Here is a 19,204-nt window from a genome sequence, read left to right as displayed (position 1 = left end):
CAGCTCTCACCTCAGAGATATTTTTCCATTATAATTTTTCAATTTGTTCTAGTCTAAAAAATGTGTGGAAACAAAAACAGAGAAAATTCAAGCCCTGTGTCCTCTTCAAACATTCTGTTTTGGCTTCACTGTGAGTTTGCAGACTCCTTTCTGCTTCCCTCTCTTTTTTGGCAAATGACCTTATTTCTTCCAGATTTCTGATCACTTCTAATATGCCAGAAAATATTTACTGGATTTGCAGGAAAGCCTCTCATGCTTCTTTAGTTTTCACCTCTTTTGGGCCTACAATCTCTTCTTTTAGTTCCCCTCCTCCAAAAAACAAAAAACAAAAAAACAAAAACAAACCTTTGGGAAAACTCAGATTAGCCTCAGGATTCAAGAGAGATGCTCCCTCACGTTCTCAAGCACACAGCACCCCAGGAAATGAAGGAACAGGACAGTCTCTCAAAGTCCTCTGGTCCATCTGCCCTGGGTGAGCTGATCTAGTCTTCTTACCTTAAATAATTTTAACAGCTTCCGTTTCCTTAGTGATGGGGAGGAAAAACATTTCCCCAGGGAACGCAGGCTGGATGACTGCAGAGGAGTTTGTATACACCCAAAATTAGCAGGAGACCGGGGGGCCCAGAGGCCCTGAGGCTGCACGGGGTAACATTTTTAGTCACTTCTCTGCCTGTTTCTCCCTCCACCTGAGTGCCATCCTCCCACAAAGGAGAGCACGCTTACCTTCCTGGGCTTGACTTTATCGTGGTAGTCATACTGGAAGATGCCTTTGTAGCTCAGTCCCAGCCACCACGGTATCCCCTGCTTGTCCTAGGACATCAAAAGGAGTACGGGTAAGCATGGGACCAGACAAGAAGACAAGAACCAAGAGATCTCCTGGTTCACCTGAAGACAAAGGGAAATGCAAATTCCTTGAAGTGGACGGAGCCCACCTCTCTGTGCCTTACCTTAATGGGTGTGCCCTGTCATCAAAGGACGCTCAGTAAAGTGACTTAGACAGTGCCCTGGGTTGGGGACCCAGCTCTGCTCCTAACCAGCTGGGGTCCTTTCCCCCTTTCTGAGTAAGAAGTGGATGCCTTGTTCTTTGTTCTCCTTCTAAGGCTTTAGGTTTTCAGAGCTGGGCCCCTCACCTACTAGGGAAAATCTGAGAGATGCTGAACATTCTAACAGAACGACCTTCTGAGCCGAGAAACTGTCATCGACTGTCAGAGCTGGAAGGAACCATAGAGACTACGGAAGCTGACTCCTCTAAAAATTTTGTCTTAAAACATTTTATTTTTTTAGTGCCGTTTTAGGTTCACAGCAAAATTGAGAGGAAGGTACAGGAGTTTCCCATGTACTCCCATCCCTACACATGTGTAGCCTCCCCCATGAAGAACATCCTGCACCAGAGTGGTACCTTTGTTGCAAATGAGGAACCTACACTCACCCGTCTTAATCACCCAAAGTCCATAGTTTACCTTAGGGTCCACTCTTGCTGTTGTACATTCTACGTGTTTGGACAAACGTATAAGGGCATGTATCCATCATATACGTAGTGTTACAGAGTATTTTCATGGCTCTAAAAATCCTCTGTGCTCTGCCTATTCATCCCAGCTTCTGGCAACCAGTTTTGCCTTTTCCAGGATGTCATATAGTTGGAATCATACAATATGCAGCCTTTCCAGATTGGCTTCTTTCACTTAGTAATATGCGTTTAAGACTCCTCTAATTTTATTTTTTTAATTTTGTAGCTCATACATGCATATTTATTTTATTCCTACCAGAACAGTGGAAATGCTCTCAAAACTAGCTCAAGTTTTCTATATCACTTTTTTCCCCTATTTGAATAAATTTATTTATTTATTTATTTTAAAAGTTTTATTGGAGTATAGTTGATTTACAATGTTGTGTTAGTTTTCGGGGTACAGCAAAGGGAATCAGTTATACATATACATATATCCACTTTTTTTTTGGTAGCTTCTTTTCCCATATAGGCCATTATAGAGGATTGACCAGAGTTCCCTGTGCTATACAGCAGGTTCTTATTAAGGACTCCTCTAATTTTATAGACAAAGAAATCATGCAAAGGTTGCGTCCTACTCAAGACCCTCCCCTTCCCCCCAGCAGGCCAATGGCAGTACAGGGTAGGCAGGTGCTCATAAGGTGTGTATCCTGTTCACCTCATGAAGACAGTGGCTACCTGGCAGGACTGGGGAAGCAAAATCGAAGCTTAGACACTCTGGGAACTGAATTAAAAACACCAATACCATCTTTATTCCTCTAACAGAGACCTCTGGCTCCCCAGATTGTAAGTTGTAAACCTACATTCAAGACTGTTAATTAGAAGCTCCCAAATGCTAGGAGTTGACAGTGGGCATATCAAACAGCCTTTCCTTGGATTTGTCCTAATTGCCACATGCGTGAATGATCTAACATACCCCATGGTGGATGTCTTGAAAACTCACAATTGGCTTCAGCATTTTCAAATATAGGTGGGGCAAGAGTTAGTTCAAGGTAAGCACAAAGGTAAAGGGCAAAAGAAATACATTTTGAATTTTTAGAAAAGTTTCTGAATTTCTTTAAAAGTATAAAACCCCTGTCTCTGGAAAGTGCCCAGGTGACTGCAATGGTTTCAGAGAACAGAACAAGAGGAGAGATGAAGGCGACTGTAATTTCAGTTTGTTGAGGTAAGAGCTCTCATCACACCGTGAAATGTGGCATTGTGAAATTTACAAGGCCACCAAACAGTGAGTCTCGATATAGTTAATTAGGCTCTTTCTCCAAATAGATAGGAGAGCAATCACTCACGTCTGGAGATTCCAAGAGCCAAACACACAGGCACACTTGGCACTTGGAAAATCGCAAGGTCTGCTTCTGGCCTCTAACAAGCTGCAAAGGAGCATATTTCTAAAGTTTGACTGGAAGACAGAAAGCATGCATATCAGAGGTTGCCTTTCTGTCAAGTTCTAGGGCTGAGGAGGAAATGGAACACAGGTTTAAGCAAGTAAAAGACCAGATGAGGTTTTATCTCAAAGCCTTCCCATCTAGCTGTCTCAAGCCATCTCAACAGTCTTCCAGCATCTAGAAAACTTCTGTGGGCTAGCTGGAGAAGCAAATTTCATAATCTCTATTTTAATTACGAGCGACGGAGGTGAGGTCAAGCTAAGAACAAACAGCAAATCAGAGAATGGAATGGAGTCGGGGATTCTCGAGTTCCTGGCTCCCATTCCTGAATGCAGACCCCTTTGCTAAACATCACCGTAGAATATCTCCACAACTGAGGGAGAGACTCGCAGTTTGATTTCTGTGACATGTCTCTTGTAATAATGTCAGGACTACTGCTGGACCCTTCTGTTTCCTTTTTGGTAGCAAGATGGCAAAATGGACATGGTCTCCAAACTCTCACTAGCAGTGTAAGAGTTGAACCCTGGCAGCCAGAAAGGGGGATTTTGAGCCTCTTTTCATGATCAATTCCATTTCCTTTTGGGGAGCTGACTGCCCACTGGCTTCAGTGGCCGCATCCCAGGGCACAGCCAGCTGTACAGGGGGTAAGTCTCCTTAGAGGATCCATCCTTCTCATGTGGGACAGAAGATAGCCCAGGAGGCCAGGTCACACTCTCATGACAGACTATAGCTTAGGCTTAAGCAGGGCAGGGATGGTTGTGATGCTTCTATGAGGTCTGTGCATCATGGTGAAGAGGGATGAAGAGCTTCCATTGGTGGGAAGGGTGTTGGAAGGACATCAGGAAGAACTGAACCACTGCAGGCTCTGACAGATCCTGGGCTGAGCTGCTGGGTGGGACTGCAGTCCCCATACATGCCTCATAACTGAGCTCCACAAATATCATTCTGACATTTGTCCCCACCACGGAAATGTGTACATCCAACTACTCAATTCAATTCTCAATAATGGTACTTGGTAAATATTTACTGGGTATCTACTAAGTGCCAGGCACTACACTGGGTTCTGGGAAAATATAACAGAGTGCAACAGTCTTTGCCATCAAAAGGCTGCAGTTTAGAGGAAGATATAGGCCATTACGTTAAAATGTGTACCAAGGACGTGCAAAGTGCCGTGCAAACTGCCGTGGGCGACACAACAGTGAATGAAACACGGTGTATGTTCTGGTCTAAAGGAATTAAAAATATAGTCGGGGGCTTCCCTGGTGGCACAGTGGTTAAGAATCTGTCTGCCAATGCGGGGGACACGGGTTCGAGCCCTGGTCCGGGAAGATCCCACATGCCGCAGAGCAACTAAGCCCATGCGCCACAACTACTGAGCCTGTGCGTCACAACTACTGAGCCTGCGCGCCACAACTACTGAAGCCCGTGCACCTAGAGCCCATGCTCTGCAACAAGAGAAGCCACCGCAATGAGAAGCCTGCGCACCGCAACAGAGTAGCCCCTGCTCACCGCAACTAGAGAAAGCCCACGCAGCAACGAAGACCCAACGCAGCCAAAACTAAACAAATTAAAAAATAAATAAATAAATAAAACTTCACCTGAAAATATTTTAAAAATATATATAGTTGGGTGGAAACACGGGGAAGGAAACTGGTGGAAAAGCATGGAATCTCGGGTTGGTTGGTGGGACTGTCTTGAGTTCAGAAGTGTTTTCTGCTCTTTTTGTCTGGACTTTGGGCAATGACTTTGATAAACTTCACATTGGGGTAACCGAAGGAAAGGAAGTTATCCTTTCTCAGGATAGAAAAGGGCGCGTGAGGACATCATTACCTATTATTTCGAAGAGGAGATCCCAGTCTGGGACATTATGGATAAAACACAAGAGAATTTAGAAGGGGGCCTGTGTTGCATTGGACTTGCCATTGCCCACTGTCTTCTTTAAGAAGGCAGAGCCTGTCGATTCGTCAGCCCACAGTCCCACTTCTCCTATTAAGTTGCCTACGTGGCATCTGACCACCAAGAAAAACACTGTTGATTCTGCTTAAAGTTTTTGTTCTTTGCGCTTAGATGGAATTTTCCTACCGAGAGGCTCTGCAGTCCTGATCTCCAGGATTCTTCTGAGAATGAAGAAGTAGGTATTTACCACACCCACTTCACAAAAAGGCAAGTGAGTTTTGGAGAGAACCCGAATCAAGTCTCACTACACTAGGGGGGGACGTTCCATCGTCCCAACGCCCCCTAGCATGCGATCTTCCTGTTCAAGTCCTCCCCACTCCCCACAGAATCTTCAGTAAGATTAAAAAGAAAAAAAAATGAGAACATTTTTTTTAAGGGCATGGTGGCAACTTTCACCAAATGAGTTCACTTACCTTCACTGCGTAATAGTGAACCCCGTAGGTTGGGAGAGACTCCACGATGCTCATGTAGCTGGGAAGACAACACAACACACCTGGTTATTTGGCAGAACTGGTATCATATACATATTGGTGTGTGTGTGCACGTGATAAAGTTCTCAGAGTAATCATTTACGTGAAAAATACATGGACCCACCCGCCCCCGGAGCTACGTCTCTCCCAGCAGAACTGAACAACCCTGACATCCACTATGTGAACGCACACACACGGCCTCAGCAGCACTGTGGGTTGGGGGGCGCTTACTTGACAATGGCTTGGCCTCTGGTCTGGCCATTCAGTTTCTTGTAGTGCTCGATGACCCGGTCCTCGCTAGAACGAGAGGAAAGGAGCCTCTGTCTCAGTCCCCAGGGCGGCGGCCCCGCTCCCCGCTCACGGAGAGATCTGTGAGCCCCAGCATCCTCATGAGAAGCTCCAAGGAGCCAAGAGCTCCTGGAAAAATGACTTGTCCTGAAAGTAGCATGTCCGAACGCAGCCCAAGTGAGATGCCTAGGGCGAAGGATGTACCCAAAGCTTCTGTTTTCCCCTCAGAGGACTCGCATTCTCTTTGTCTTGGGCTTATCATCAGTATAAGGAGAGCCCGGGGTTTGGCGGTTGGCTCCTTGTAAGAAATGATACTGTGGGAGCAGAGGACGAAGTGGGGAGCGTGCGTGCCAGCGGGGGGGGGGGGACACGGGACAGAGGACAGGGAGAGGGCTACTGGCCGGAGGTCCGCGTGGACGCTCTGGCCGACCTCCCTCGGGTCCTCCTCCCCCTCCTGAGCTCCCGCATCCCGTCGGCACAGGGCCTCCGGGGTGGGGCAGGCAGGCGTGGACTCTTGACAGGACGCCCACGGCCTCCCCACCCCGAGTTAGCGGGCGGGGTTGAGGGCGTCCAAGGAGGATGGGAAAGTTGTGGAATCTGGGGCCGGTTAACACAGACCGTGAAGCAATAAAAGGCCCAGAGGAGCGCTGGCGAGATAAGAAGGAGGCAGAAATCAGAGGGGCACCCCGGAACCTTCTGAAACCTTAGTTCTAACACAGCAAGAGGCCAGCTCGCTCCTTGAGAGGCAATGCAGGCCACACCCTCCTGTGACGGGGCGGACGGCAGCAGGGGCCCCTCTGGGAAGTGAGCCCGTGCCCCGCTGCCTTTGGAGGCTCAGGAGCAACCTTGGGAATCACAGGGGAAGCACATCCCACCTGCTGAGGGGTCAAGGCCAAAGGCCTGGCCTCTGGGACTGGGCCGCACGGCCTTCCTCCTCATGCCTCTGCCTCACGTTCCTCCCCGCTGGCCCGGGGACTCCATGACAAGGAGGCGACCCCAGGGACGAACCCTCGAGACCTCCTTGGTTGACCTTTACGAGCTATCATTCATTTAGTATCCCGGAACTGATCAAAAGCCTTCTTTCACCCCCCTCTTTCTTTGCCAGCGAGGCCACTTCTGGGGGGGGGTCACACATTCTACGTGTTCATCACCTAGTACTTGGGGCTCATTTAGTTATCTTCTCGTTACTCTCCCAATCTTCCATGAATCTCTCTTCACTTGAGTATTCTGAAATTTGACGCACGTAAGGCTGGCCCCTCACAGGAACGTGTCCTCTCTAATGCCCCGGATGGGGAATGGCTGCCTACGAGGGGCCTCGGTCTAGTTGAGGGTCGTGTCTATGGGGTACGGGCACCTCTGTTCAGAAAGGGGCAGCTGCAGCCGTGTTTCTCCTTGGCTCCCACACACCACGGAAGTTCTACGTGGAGGGGGACAAAGCCCTCTCCTGACAGAGAATTCTCCAGAAGCGTCCTCTCTGGGGTCGACACCAGCCTCTCAGAGCATCAGAGTCGTGTCAGGACGTTCTGAGGTTACCCTTCCAGCTTCCTCCCCAGCCAGCCACTGTATCAACAGCTGGGTGGCCACACGACGTGGCACCTGGGGAGGTGGACTCCTAGGCCCGGGGTCCAGCCACGCAGCCTAGCTACAGGCCTGCTTCCTTGGTACAGAGCTGCAGAGAGGGTCCCTGGCTCCCTGGGCTGAGGAGGGGAGACGGAACTTAACACAGTGCCGTGGCTGTGAACATGAGCATGGCGTCGGGAAGAACACCAGCGGTGTCAGCAATACCGGCAGGCAGCTGTTCAGCTGTTCACAAACTGACTGGTCTGAGCCTGGGGGGTCTCACCGTGCCTGACAGCTGTGCGGATCAGTCACCCTGCCTCGCCTGGTTTCTCCTGCTGTCTGAGACCCACCGCGAGGCCACAGTATCTTCCTTCTTCCTCAGCTTTTCCCACCTCTTCTGCCCCGGTGGAAACTCCACGGGCTGGCGTGTGACAAGAGCCGCCTGAGACCCACTCCACCCCCGGCCCCGCTCCTGCCCCTCTCCAGGCTTTGACAGATGACTCACACGCACCAACTACCCCAGATGCTCGGCGCGGACTAAACGGGATTATCATCAGAGACCCGTGAGGCAGAGGAAACAGGATCCCAAAACACATTTGGAGGACACGGTGTTACACGAAGGAAAAAGGCAAATGACCAAGGCTGACTGTGCCCCAGGCATGGGATGGCTGGTCCATCTCTGCAGACAAGGAGCCCTGAAACAAGGCGATGGCCACAGGGCTCCCTGTCTCGGAGGAGCCGTCGGCCTGTGAGGCGAAGATGTCCCCTCACACCTTGAATGGGCAGTATGAGTGGTTCCGCATTTGCAGCAGAGGCGCTCCAGAGAATCCAGCTCGGGGCCCTGATGCTGCCTTGTTCTGCGGCCCTGGGCACTTTGTGCCTTGGATGCCTCCCTGATAGAGAAATCACGTGGGGTGAGAAGTCCAAGCTTGTTGAACGCTTGGGGGAAATGAGCAGAAAGGATTATTACGTGATGACTCAGCATCATTATGCACCGTTCCCCTACTTCCTAATGGCATTCTGTGCCTTTTTATTTCCTCTCTTAATTACAGCCTGCATTTGGTTGATATGGTTAGTCCCATTTTAGAGATGGGAAATCGAGGCAGCAGAGAAGTCACACGAGCTTCCTGGACTATCATTACCCCACAGTTCAGAGGCTTGGCTGGGATTCTAAAACCCACTGCTTTCGCTCACTAGGCTGTAATGCCTTCCCTGACTAGTGGTGGATGGGCTCCCAGTGGCTTCTTTTGGCCTGAAGGCTGTCTACTGCATCTGTGAATGTGTGTGTGTGTGTGTGTATACTTTTTTTTTAAAGCAATGCATCATCAGAATGGTTCATGCTACTGGCTTGTTTGTGCATAAGCTGAGCTGTAGAGCAGCTGAGGGTACCTGCTTCAGAAACATCCCTCCCTCGATCCTGCCATCCTCCCAGTGCATTTAGACAGTGACACGGGCACCTCTGGGTCCAAATGAGGCCCGGGGAAAGCGCTGGCCTGGTCACAGAGATAGAGGGCTGTTCTGGCAGGACAGCTACGGATGTAGATTTGGATGAAGCTGTTCATATCGACAAAAGAGAAAGCATAAGCGTGAAGGAAGGAGTCTCTGTATTGGTGATAATGTTTGCATACAGAGCAGACTGTGGAGGTAACAGAAGAAAATCCAGAGAGAGAAAGAGGAGAGGAAAGGAGGTGTTCATAGCTCTGAAATGAGCACAGGGTGTAAAAAACGTTTGGAAACAAACACATGAGATAATTGAAGGAGGGATTAGGCTGAAAGCAACTCTGATTCCAGACAACCCAGCAACATTACAGCCCCCGCTGGCAAATACAGTTCACCAGGTAGGATCTAACAGCTTCTCGAGTTACTTCCTTGCATCTCGAGCTCCTTCACCACTGGTTTCCTGAAAATGAACCGCTGGGAGGATAGAGAAGGTAAGGCCCAGGGAGCATAAGGAACTGGGGAGAGGGCAATCGGGTTCCATGAACAAGGGAACAGGAGTGCCATCTGGGGGTGTTCGTATGTGCACTCCGCCAGGTTGGAAGTCTGGAAATTGACACGTGCAAAGTCTTTGCACGTTAAACCAATTTTGTTCTTTGGGGGCAAATCAGAAGGATCTAAAGCCACTATTTATGGACACCTGTGTTACCAAAAAAAAAGAATGGCAACAAAACAGTTCAGAGAGATGAAACTGGGGATGCCAGCTCACAGGTGGGAGCTCTCAGCCTCAGGGTTCAGCTCTTTTGTTTCCTGTCCAGCTGCCCCATCACTTGGTCTCTTGGCAAGAAATGATTTACGCACTGGAGTTTCACCCTGCTAATGCCCTCTGCAGCAAGATGCACCCCATCCCAGCCAAAGGAATCCCTTAAAGCCACCCGGATGACTGAATAACTAGTCTGTCGACTGGAAAGGTGTCTGGACAAGATGAAATGTTAGTAAACTGGCAACTTCATAAAGCATATTACAGAAGTGCTTAAAAGTCATATGTTATAATTCAATAAGATTGACTTGTTCTGCGATTTTTGTTTTATCTTATTATTGTTTTTTAAATAAAAGCCGTTACAGTGCTTTTTGTCAAGGAGTCAGAAGGACGACTGAGGGAGCAGCATTTTGCTTTCAAAGGACAGTGGTCAGGGCTCGCTAGCCCAGCAGTATTTCAACACACTGCCCGGCAATGCAAACCCCGCTCCACTGTGACCCGAACCACAACCTGGGAACCGTTCAAGTGCGTGATTCATTCAGAATCAGTAATTTAGGGCCCGACAGATGAACTGTGGTGTAATGTTACACGGAAGCTAAATCAGGAGATATTAAACATTGTGGGAAAATAAAAGAATCAATCTCTCTCTTCTGCAAAGAAAAAAACCCTGTCCTGCTCCCACATCTCAAAACCCCACACATCCCGTCATCAAATGACAAGGATTCCAAAGCGAAACTCTAGCAGCTCACGAAAGAATCTCCAAGGAGGCAAAGCATCCAGAGGGAAATTTTATAAGGTTTTTTTGTTTTTCTGTTTTTTAAAGAAAGAAAATAGGAAAAAGAGGTCTCCCACATTTCATGTTATTTAAATAAATGCAGAAAACAGTTTCATGAAGACTCAAGCCACTCGATACAGTTTGGAGTCGTTGTCTGATTGGGGTGCAGGTGGACCCGTGGTGGCGGGAAGGATGGACAGTCGCCCGGAGCTCCCTGCATCCCTAGAAGGGGCTCCCTCCTGGAGGGGGGATGCCTGGGGCATGCAGAGAAAGGGGGCTTACCAGTAAGCCAGGGAGGGGTGCTCCTTCAGAGCCTGCGTGGGAAGTGCTGGCAGTTTCTTCAAGTCCGTCCTCACCACTTCATTGCTGGAAGACAGGGCAGACAGACAGACAGCACGGAAGAGACATGATCAGACTCGGAGAAAGCCACAGTACCACGTGAGGCGACCGGCCCAGTCTTGTCCTCAGACCCCGCATCTGTCCCCCTTTAGTGAAGAGTGGTGCTTTCTTTGTACTTATTTACTCAACAGAGACGCAAAAGAACCCACAGCACGCAGAGCCCAGCGGCCTTTCCTTGTAGAGGGCAGGGCCGGGCAGAGCCGTCTCGGATGCCTGCGGGTTCTTTTCAAGCCCTGCATGCCAAGGGGGCACGGATGAGTGTCCCCGGGCAGCAGGAATGTGGGCAGAAGGGTCACCAGTTTCCCCACGGGGGGACCTTAGGGAGGTCTTGAGGGCCCCGCCGTGGGCTTTGAGAATGGACAGCTCGATTGTTTTCTCCTTAAGCTGTTTCCCTCACTAACCCACAGGCCAGTTTTCTTTGCCTGGATTGACCACATGCTAGAAACTGTTGTCCAAAATATGACAAATGAATAACATTTGCTTTAAAAAAAATTTTTTTTGATTGAAGTATAGTTGATTTACAATGTTGTGTTAGTTTCAGGTGTACAGCAAAATGATTCAGTTACATATATATTTTTTTTTTTCCCCACATTCTTTTCCCTTATAGGTTATTGTAAAATATGAGTAGAGTTCCTTGTGCTATACAGTAGGTCCTTGTTGGTTATCTATTTTGTATATAGTAGTGTGTATCTGTTAATCCCCAGCTCCTAATTTATCCGTCCCCCTTCCCCTTTGGTAACCATAACTTTGTTTTCTATGTCTGTGGGTCTATTTCTGTTTTGTATATAAGTTCATTTGTCATTTGCTTTTGACAAGATCCAGAAACGACTTAGAAAGTGTGAAGTGGATTATCAGGCACTAGGAGGAGGTCTTATGCGTCCGGTCCCTGGACCAGAAATTCTTCCTTCCCTTCAGACTCGCATGATCTCAGGTTTGGGAGGTACTTTAAATTCCCCTAATTTAACCAGTGGGCTTCAGAGCCTTGACTCCCCTGTGGGCGCTCAGCAGACCCGCACCCCTGCTGGGACAGGGACATCTGGGTGTTGGCCCCCATTGTCTACCTCCAGAGCCAATCAGCAGCATCCACTTGGGATGGCTCTGCTGTGTAAAGGTGTCTCCCTATACTGGTCCACCAGAGCGCCTCATGGCCCTTGCTGGGGAGCAGAGGTCACTCCGTGAAGCCTGCATTTACACACAGTTCTAACCTAGGCTATGGGAGCAGCTTCTGTTCTGCTCATGCAAATCAAGGCAAATATTGACCACCGGGACCTTGGGCAGTAGCATCTAAAAAGAAACGAGATAGGAGCTCACAGGTAAATACAAAGGAAGGAGGGAACACCACAGTCACATGCCTTTCCGTGGGCCCCCGCCCAGCCAGAAACACTGCCTCCAGCTAGGAATCAGCAGCTACCCTTTGGATGCCAAGTGCCAGTGGGCAAAACCATTTCCATACTTCAAGTTCATGTACCTGGTGACAAAGAAACACAGTGGATGTGACCTTATAGCTGCTCCCAGAAAGGGTGTTTTTCGAGTGGACTAAGAAACAGTGACAGTGAAGTTTGTGAATCTTGGCTTTGGACAACCAACCGGAAGGAAAATCTCAACTTGTAACTGTTGAAATCAATAAATCTAAGTCCTTGAATGGTTATCACGTAGGTGGCAAGGATTTATTGATTAATAATCAATAAGTTGAATGTATTTATGGAGTCCCTGCTATAGGGATATATAAAAAAAGGATAAGCCATAGTCCTCATTCAAAAGGTGCTCACAATTCAGTGCAGGGAGTGAGAGGTGCGAATAAAAAGAGAACTGACTACATGGGCAGCACTGGATCATGTCGATTCAAACAACAAACTAAAAAGTTTGCAGGAAAGGAAGGCCCCTGTGGGCTCTGTTGTAAAAGCAGACTTTGGGGCAGGGCCCACATGGAGAAAAGGACAGGAATCTTATTTTTCTCCTCAGTGGAATACAGTAGAGTATGGAGGCCAGGAACTGAAGAGATCAATTAGAACGGGTGGTATGGAAGGGTTAAGCAGACCAAATAAATGGCAGATTAGGCATAGGATTTTGAGGACCTTCCATGCCAGGCTGGTAGAGTTCAAGTTTAGCCAGGAGACAAGGGTCAGCACTGGAGCTTTTCAAACAGGTCACCTCCTTGTGTTTAGGAAAATTCAATTCCCAAGCAGAGTTTGGAATTTTTACTTGCATGTTATTAAGGCATAAAGGAATACTCAGGTGCCCGAACACCCAAGAGCCTACAGTGATGAGTTTCTGGGTCTTATCTTCCCTGTTTATTAACTATAAGCTCCCTGAGAACAGGGGTTTGTTTCATGGACTCATCAGTGCCTAGGGTGGCACCTTATGGGTTGAACGTTTATTGAATGGAACTGTGAGAAAGACAATTAAGCTGAAGCACGAGTGTGGGTTTAACTCACACTCATCACATCTAAAGTATATTTGGGGAAGGAAGGAACTAAAAGAGGAAGAGATTGTCTTACCCACTAAACACTCATTTGTTGGCAAACAAACGTCCCTGATGAGAGTCCCAGGTCTGACTTCCTGGCTGGAGCTGCAGTGGCTTTTTTTTAGCGCTCCCCCAGGGCCAGGTGACACAGACAAATACAACAAGAAATCACGAAGGCGTGAAGCCCATCCAAATCCATTACATTCTGGAAGGGATCCAGGGCTCTTAAACCGTCCCAAAGGACAACTATGTAGAAATGTCCTATTTGCCTTTCTGCTGTCTGTAAACATCTGTAATGACTTAGAGGGGGCCAGCCCTGTCAGATGATCTGGCCATACCCTGGCTGCAAATCACAAAGCTGCCTTAATGGGAGACCTGGTCACTCTATCTCCAGAGACTTGGGAAGCTGAAACTGAAAGAATGTGCTAGAAGTTCCCAGCTTCCTCTCTCAGGATCTTCTACTTGGACATTTCCCCCAGAGTCAGGACACATGATAAATGCCAACTTATAAAATACCCTAAAACAGTTCCTTGTTCCAAACAGCGGTCAGTTTCCATTTCTAGCAAAAGAAAAAAGGTCTCTTGGAAAGTCACTTGCTAAACTGAGAGTAAAACTGAAGTCTTCTTATTTTTAATATTAACCAGATTTTATTCACAACTTTTAGGTAGTGATTAATGCTGCCAGCAAAAAATTGGTCTCTCAATCAAGTGTCTTTGATTTGGGTTTTTTTGCTTTTTTAGTCTTTGATTTGGGTGTTTTTGCTTTTTTTTTGTTTTTTGTTTTTTAAGATGATGGATCGTGGTTCTACTGTCCACCCTGCTCATAAAACATGGGAAGTTTGAACGATCTACGGTGGAAAACTAAGGTTTCTAGCAATATGCGTCAACTAGGGGATCTGTCACAAATAACAACAAGGACAAATTTAACCAAGACACCACAGAGTGAAGAAAGCAAAAATGAAATTTGATAGGACGATTAGCAAAACCCACAAGGTGCTTGTTTTCCTTTAAAAAGTGACAAAATGCTTTTTCAGAAGATTCCCTTTGGGTTAAATGAGATGTCCATAACTTGCAGGACAAACTTGGGGCAGACAGAACTGGCTTCGTGTGGAAGAATTCTTCCTGAAACCAGTGGTTTTGAGGTGTCCTGGTACTAAAACACTAGAGTACTAAAGCCAGAAAGTTACACTAGTGTCACAAAAAAGGACTAACACGAAACTCAGAGACAGTAACATGATGCTAGTGTCCTACTAACTCCTCCGTATTTCATGAGGGTATCATGAAGGTCAAGTTCTCCAGGGAGAGGGATTTCATAAGTTAAAAAGAGTATTACGGGTCCTCATTATCCGCAATTACAAAATCTGAAAATCTCTAAGATATAAAGCCTTCTAACCAACTTGGTGGTGAACCTAATGTTTGACCTTTCTCTCTCTCTTCCACTTGGTGTGAATATCCATATTCTGGTGCAGAAGCGTGAACAGACCGGATTCCAGGAGCCGCCTCAGACGCTGCCGTGGGTGTTACGGAATACTCTGCATTACCCATCTAAACCCCACAAAGTTCTGGGTTCAGAAACACTGGGACCCTAAAGTTTCAGAGATGCATTGTGGATCTGTATTACTTTATTCAACGGTACAATACATCTAGAAAACTCTGAGACAGATGAATAAGGAGAGCTGTAGATTTTCTCTTCTTTGCTTATCTTAATAACCATGCAGGAAACAATTTCTCTCCTTCCCTTCCCTTCTTCCTCCTTTTTTTTTTTTTTTTTTTAAACCAAGTTGAACTTCAGGTTCTAGCAAAGAAAATGGGGACACTTGGCTATCTCCTCCCTATCACATACTCTCCTTCAGGGGTACAGGGAGGCTCACAGAACTGGTGGCTGAGAATGATGCTTGTGAGGGTTCTCTTGTAGTTGTGTGACCATTTGCAGACACCAGGGAAGCACCTGCGGGTCCCTCTGAGATTTTTCCAGCAGAGGATTCTGGATTCTGGGCATGTATCATGGATAAATACGCCACACTAATTTGCCACCTGTACGGAGGGGCAAAATTACCAACATTTATGAATTATGTGCCTTTATTTCTGATGGTAATGGCTACTTTATCTAAGTAAAGATTTCTTTCTTGATTAGTGAGTTTGGTTTTCTAGGATGACAGGAAACCTTTTTTGAGTCTCTAACATAGTTGTAAACTTGTAAAAATTCAAAACAAATTTTTTTATAAGCCTACAATTTGAGACAATAATTTTACTCAAAAAGCTGTTTAATTTTCTGTTATCCTTTTGAGTCAAAATCTTAACTCTGAAAAACTGACATAATGTCATAGCCGTGAACCTTTCTGTTATTACCAAGGTCAACTCAAAATATGATACTGATATTAAAGAAATGCTTAGCAAACGAGACAAGCTGTCATAATACAAAATTTCCTCCTTTACTGTATATCTAAACAATTCCCATAGGATTGGAAGAATATCATCCTGCAAAATACCCTATCTGAATACTTTTCTATGCTTGGAAACTGTGAATTACACACTTGAAAAGCTCAGTAAAATGGACTTTTGTGCACAAAACAAAGCTTTCTGTAATAACATTTCCACTTGAACATTTTGTTTCAAAATTTCAGATTCTGTTCCTTTCAAAAGGTCTTGCTGGCATGAAAGATTCCAGCTGCTTCTCCCTCTAAGTCCTTTAGAAGTTATGGGAAAATATCACACACCCCATTCTCTCTCTCTCTCTCTTTTTTTTTTTTGATAAAATAACATACGAGAATTATATAAATTTAAATTCTTCCCACAAAAACTCTCCTTTGGGCTGCATGTATTTCAAGCTTAACAGATGACTTTTTTTCTAGTCATTTTCCAATAGGGAAATTTGCAAGTTTGGGTATTAAAGATACTATTAGGTTATGTAAGTTGTATTCCAAATGTTGATTCTTCCAAACACAGCTGTCTGAGTTTTTTTTTCTTTTTTTTTTTTTACTAATTATCTAAAAGTCTCAGCAAATCGATTTCTCTTAGTATATGATCCTATCAGCTGTTTTCTTTCAAGAGGCCAATTAAAACATTGTAGGAAAATATACCCCAAATGATCAAATGCTCTAATACTGCTTTAACCTTGAGCTCGCTATGACTTGCAGTAGTAAAACCACTTAGGTAAGTGCAAAGTAATGATGTTAGTAGACTCAGAATTGTGATTTATAGACCACTGCCTGAGATTAATCAACTTTCAACGCTGTCTCTTAGCAGGGCAAGAAAATAATGTTGTCATCTTTTTAAAGATAGTAATCTGTACAAATGTTTATGTTACCAAAAAAAGTCTTTTAGAAGAAAATCAGCCCTTTATCTTCTTTTCCTGTTGATCTTCTAAAATTCTTCCTTTAACCTATGACTGCCTAAAGGGCATCATCTAGTCTGACAAAAAAACAAAACAAAACAACGAAAGCCTGCAAATAGGGAATTTTCAGATACCAGTAAGCCAAGTTTCATTTGCAGTAATTCACAAATGCTCTTAAAAAAGGCAGACGAGATTTCATACAAAGAACAAAAAAATCAAGAGGGTACTTTTTTTTTTCCCACAGAAATTTCATTTTATCTTTCTGGCTTAGTGAACACATGGTCCCATGGTTTACAGAAGAGGAAATAGTAAAAGGTCTTCACTTTTTTTTTTTTTTTTTTGCTTCTAGCTGTTCTTCTAGAGACCTAAGACTAGGCAGTGCGTGGAAGCTGAAAGGAATTTATCAGGACAAATAAATACTCCAACTCCTTTTCTAAAATGGAGGTAAAACTCAATTTCCCTGCTACTCATTTCTATTGATGGAGTAATGTGTTGCTCTATTTCTAAAGCATTATTATCATTATTATTACTAAGAAGCAGAATTGGAACCCTGTAGGTTGATAAATCAGGGTCACAGTAAGACTCTTACTGACCCTGGAACTCTGATAAGCAGATATTCTCCCACCGGCACCAGCCTTTAACTTTGTACGGATGTCACAGAAACTGACCCCTCTGTATTCAATCACAGCGTTGCTTTTTTTGACGTTGGTTGCTGTGTTTCCTTGGAATAGACAACCTGCAGATGGAGGGCAGCCTTCCACCACCTCTAAAGCACATGATGAGCTTTGCCTAACAGGTAAGCAAAATATGACCCACAGAACTGTACATGGGATTTCCTTAATATCAGCCCTTTTCAGGTGCTGTTTGCTTACTGGTCCTTATAAGTCTTTTAATGATCAGCATCAATACATCCGGTTCTCTGTAACAAAGACATTTCCAGGTCCCAACAGACGGCCTGGAGTAACCGAGCTTCACTGGTTACTGGTCTGGTTTCAATAAATCTTGTTAGCAAAAAATTCTACAGAACAGATGTTTTTTTTACTAGTCCCTGTTAATCTGTGGATGATTCTTTATATCAAAGGCAGTGTGATTTGGCAATGTATTTATGTGCTTCAGCATAAAGTATTTTTAATCAATTCACCGATTTGGTAAAATGTTGTTTAAAATGATTTTATTCCCCTCCTTTTTTTTTTGGTGGCCCCCTTTCAGAAAGGCTGACAGAAAGTAAAAAGGGAGGCTATTCTCAAAATCAGAGTATGAAGATTAGCCACTAGGGTTTTCCGTTAAGGTCCCCTTAGGGAAAAAAAGCAAAAAAAGCAAATTCTTTAAGTAATACCTTGCTTAGTGCAGTGTATAATAAGTCTTCTATTACATTAAATTAGAATGTAACTATACAGTTTGAATGTCCTGTTCAGTTGACTAAATTAGGTGTTCCCTGAACTGACCTTTTTAAAGACAAGAGTATTATTTTTCTATGGTAACCGAATGTTTAAAAGAATTTTTTTTTTAACATCTTTATTGGAGTATAATTGCTTTACAATGGTGTGTTAGTTTCTGCTGTATAACAAAGTGAGTCAGCTATACATATACATATATCCCCATATCCCCTCCCTCTTGCGTCTCCCTCCCTCCCACCCTCCCTATCCCACCCCTCTAGGTGGTCACAAAGCACCGAGCTGATCTCCCTGTGCTATGCGGCTGCTTCCCACTAGCTATCTATTTTACAAGGAATTTTTTTTTTAATAAGAAAAATCAGTGCTCGGCACTTAAACCACTGCAGAGTTTGTGATGAATAAAGTATGTATAAATCCTAGAAAATGTGTATTAGCTGACTAATGCTCAGGAGTGATTATCAAAGGAGAACTTTTTGTTTTTAAAACTGTGTTGACCCTTTTCAACCTAATATTTGCTTATATAGCTGCCATGATGAACAGTTCTTAGGCTATTCAATTGTTTTTAAACAGAAATGCCAACTCCACTGATTTCCTCATTGTTGATGGACATTCATTTTTTTTTTTTACATACATATGTACCAGGAAATGAAATACGATCACTACATGCTGTGCTAAGGAAAATAATACAAGGGAAAAAATATTTTTAGATAAGACGATTTCCTCAACCTTTCACGATATCTTACAAATTTGTCTATGCTAGAATATGAACATGGGTGACATATATTTCTTCCTATCATGGACAACACTTCCTATCTATACCTCACTCATTTTCTTTCAGCAACACTGAACCCAAGATTTCATTGTCAAGCTCAATAAGACAAGGAAGTGAACATTTCCATTAACTGGAAAGAAAAGGGGGTTACATAAGAATAATCCTTCAAACTCAATAAGACAAGGAAGTGAACATTTCCATTAACTGGAAAGAAAAGGGGGTTACGTAAGAATAAGCCTTCAGGGGTCTGCTGAGCAAAAGGGGTCCAAAAGGAGAAACAGAACAGCTTGTGAGTTTCACGAGAAAGAGTACTTACGGCTCTGGGTTGACCTTACATAGTTCTCGTTCTGTTAAAGTAATATCAGCACTTTCGACTTCTCCCTTTTGTAAAAAGAACCCTTTTCCTCTTGTACATCAAGGAACTTGCTCCCATTAATATGTAGATTTTTTTTGGCCCAACTGAGTGACTTAGTTCCCTGACCAGGGATTGAACCCAGGCCACAGCAGTGAAAGTGCCAAGCCCTAACCACTGGACCACCAGGGAATTCCCATAATATATAGATTTTTAATACTCATTCCACATAAATGTAATCTGCATATATTCACTGAAATGTAAACATACAGGATAACAGCATCCTGGGCAAAGAAGCTTTTTAGGAAGGTAGAGATTCAGGATCATCAGGCTATGAAAGAGTTACTTTGCCTTTTGT

General features: G+C 44.9%; 1 protein-coding gene across 7 annotated transcripts in view; it reads right to left on the bottom strand.

Moving 5' to 3' along the window:
• Positions 1 to 19,204, bottom strand: part of FRMD4A (FERM domain containing 4A) — a 338,180-nt gene that overhangs the window by 93,391 nt on the left and 225,585 nt on the right. For 6 of the 7 annotated variants that reach the window (XM_061178281.1, XM_061178328.1, XM_061178300.1 and 3 more), the window contains 4 exons: positions 10,415 to 10,498; positions 5,544 to 5,609; positions 5,256 to 5,313; positions 724 to 810 (listed from right to left, as the gene is read on the bottom strand). In XM_061178281.1, the coding sequence (XP_061034264.1) occupies positions 724 to 810; positions 5,256 to 5,313; positions 5,544 to 5,609; positions 10,415 to 10,498 (295 nt within the window). The remainder of the gene's footprint in view (positions 1 to 723; positions 811 to 5,255; positions 5,314 to 5,543; positions 5,610 to 10,414; positions 10,499 to 19,204) is intronic. The other variant, XM_061178318.1, reaches the window with a different exon arrangement.

The sequence above is a fragment of the Eubalaena glacialis genome, chromosome 2, assembly GCF_028564815.1.
Source record: "Eubalaena glacialis isolate mEubGla1 chromosome 2, mEubGla1.1.hap2.+ XY, whole genome shotgun sequence".
Taxonomy (NCBI): Eukaryota; Metazoa; Chordata; class Mammalia; order Artiodactyla; family Balaenidae; genus Eubalaena; species Eubalaena glacialis.
This window is presented reverse-complemented; position numbering and strand designations above follow the sequence as displayed.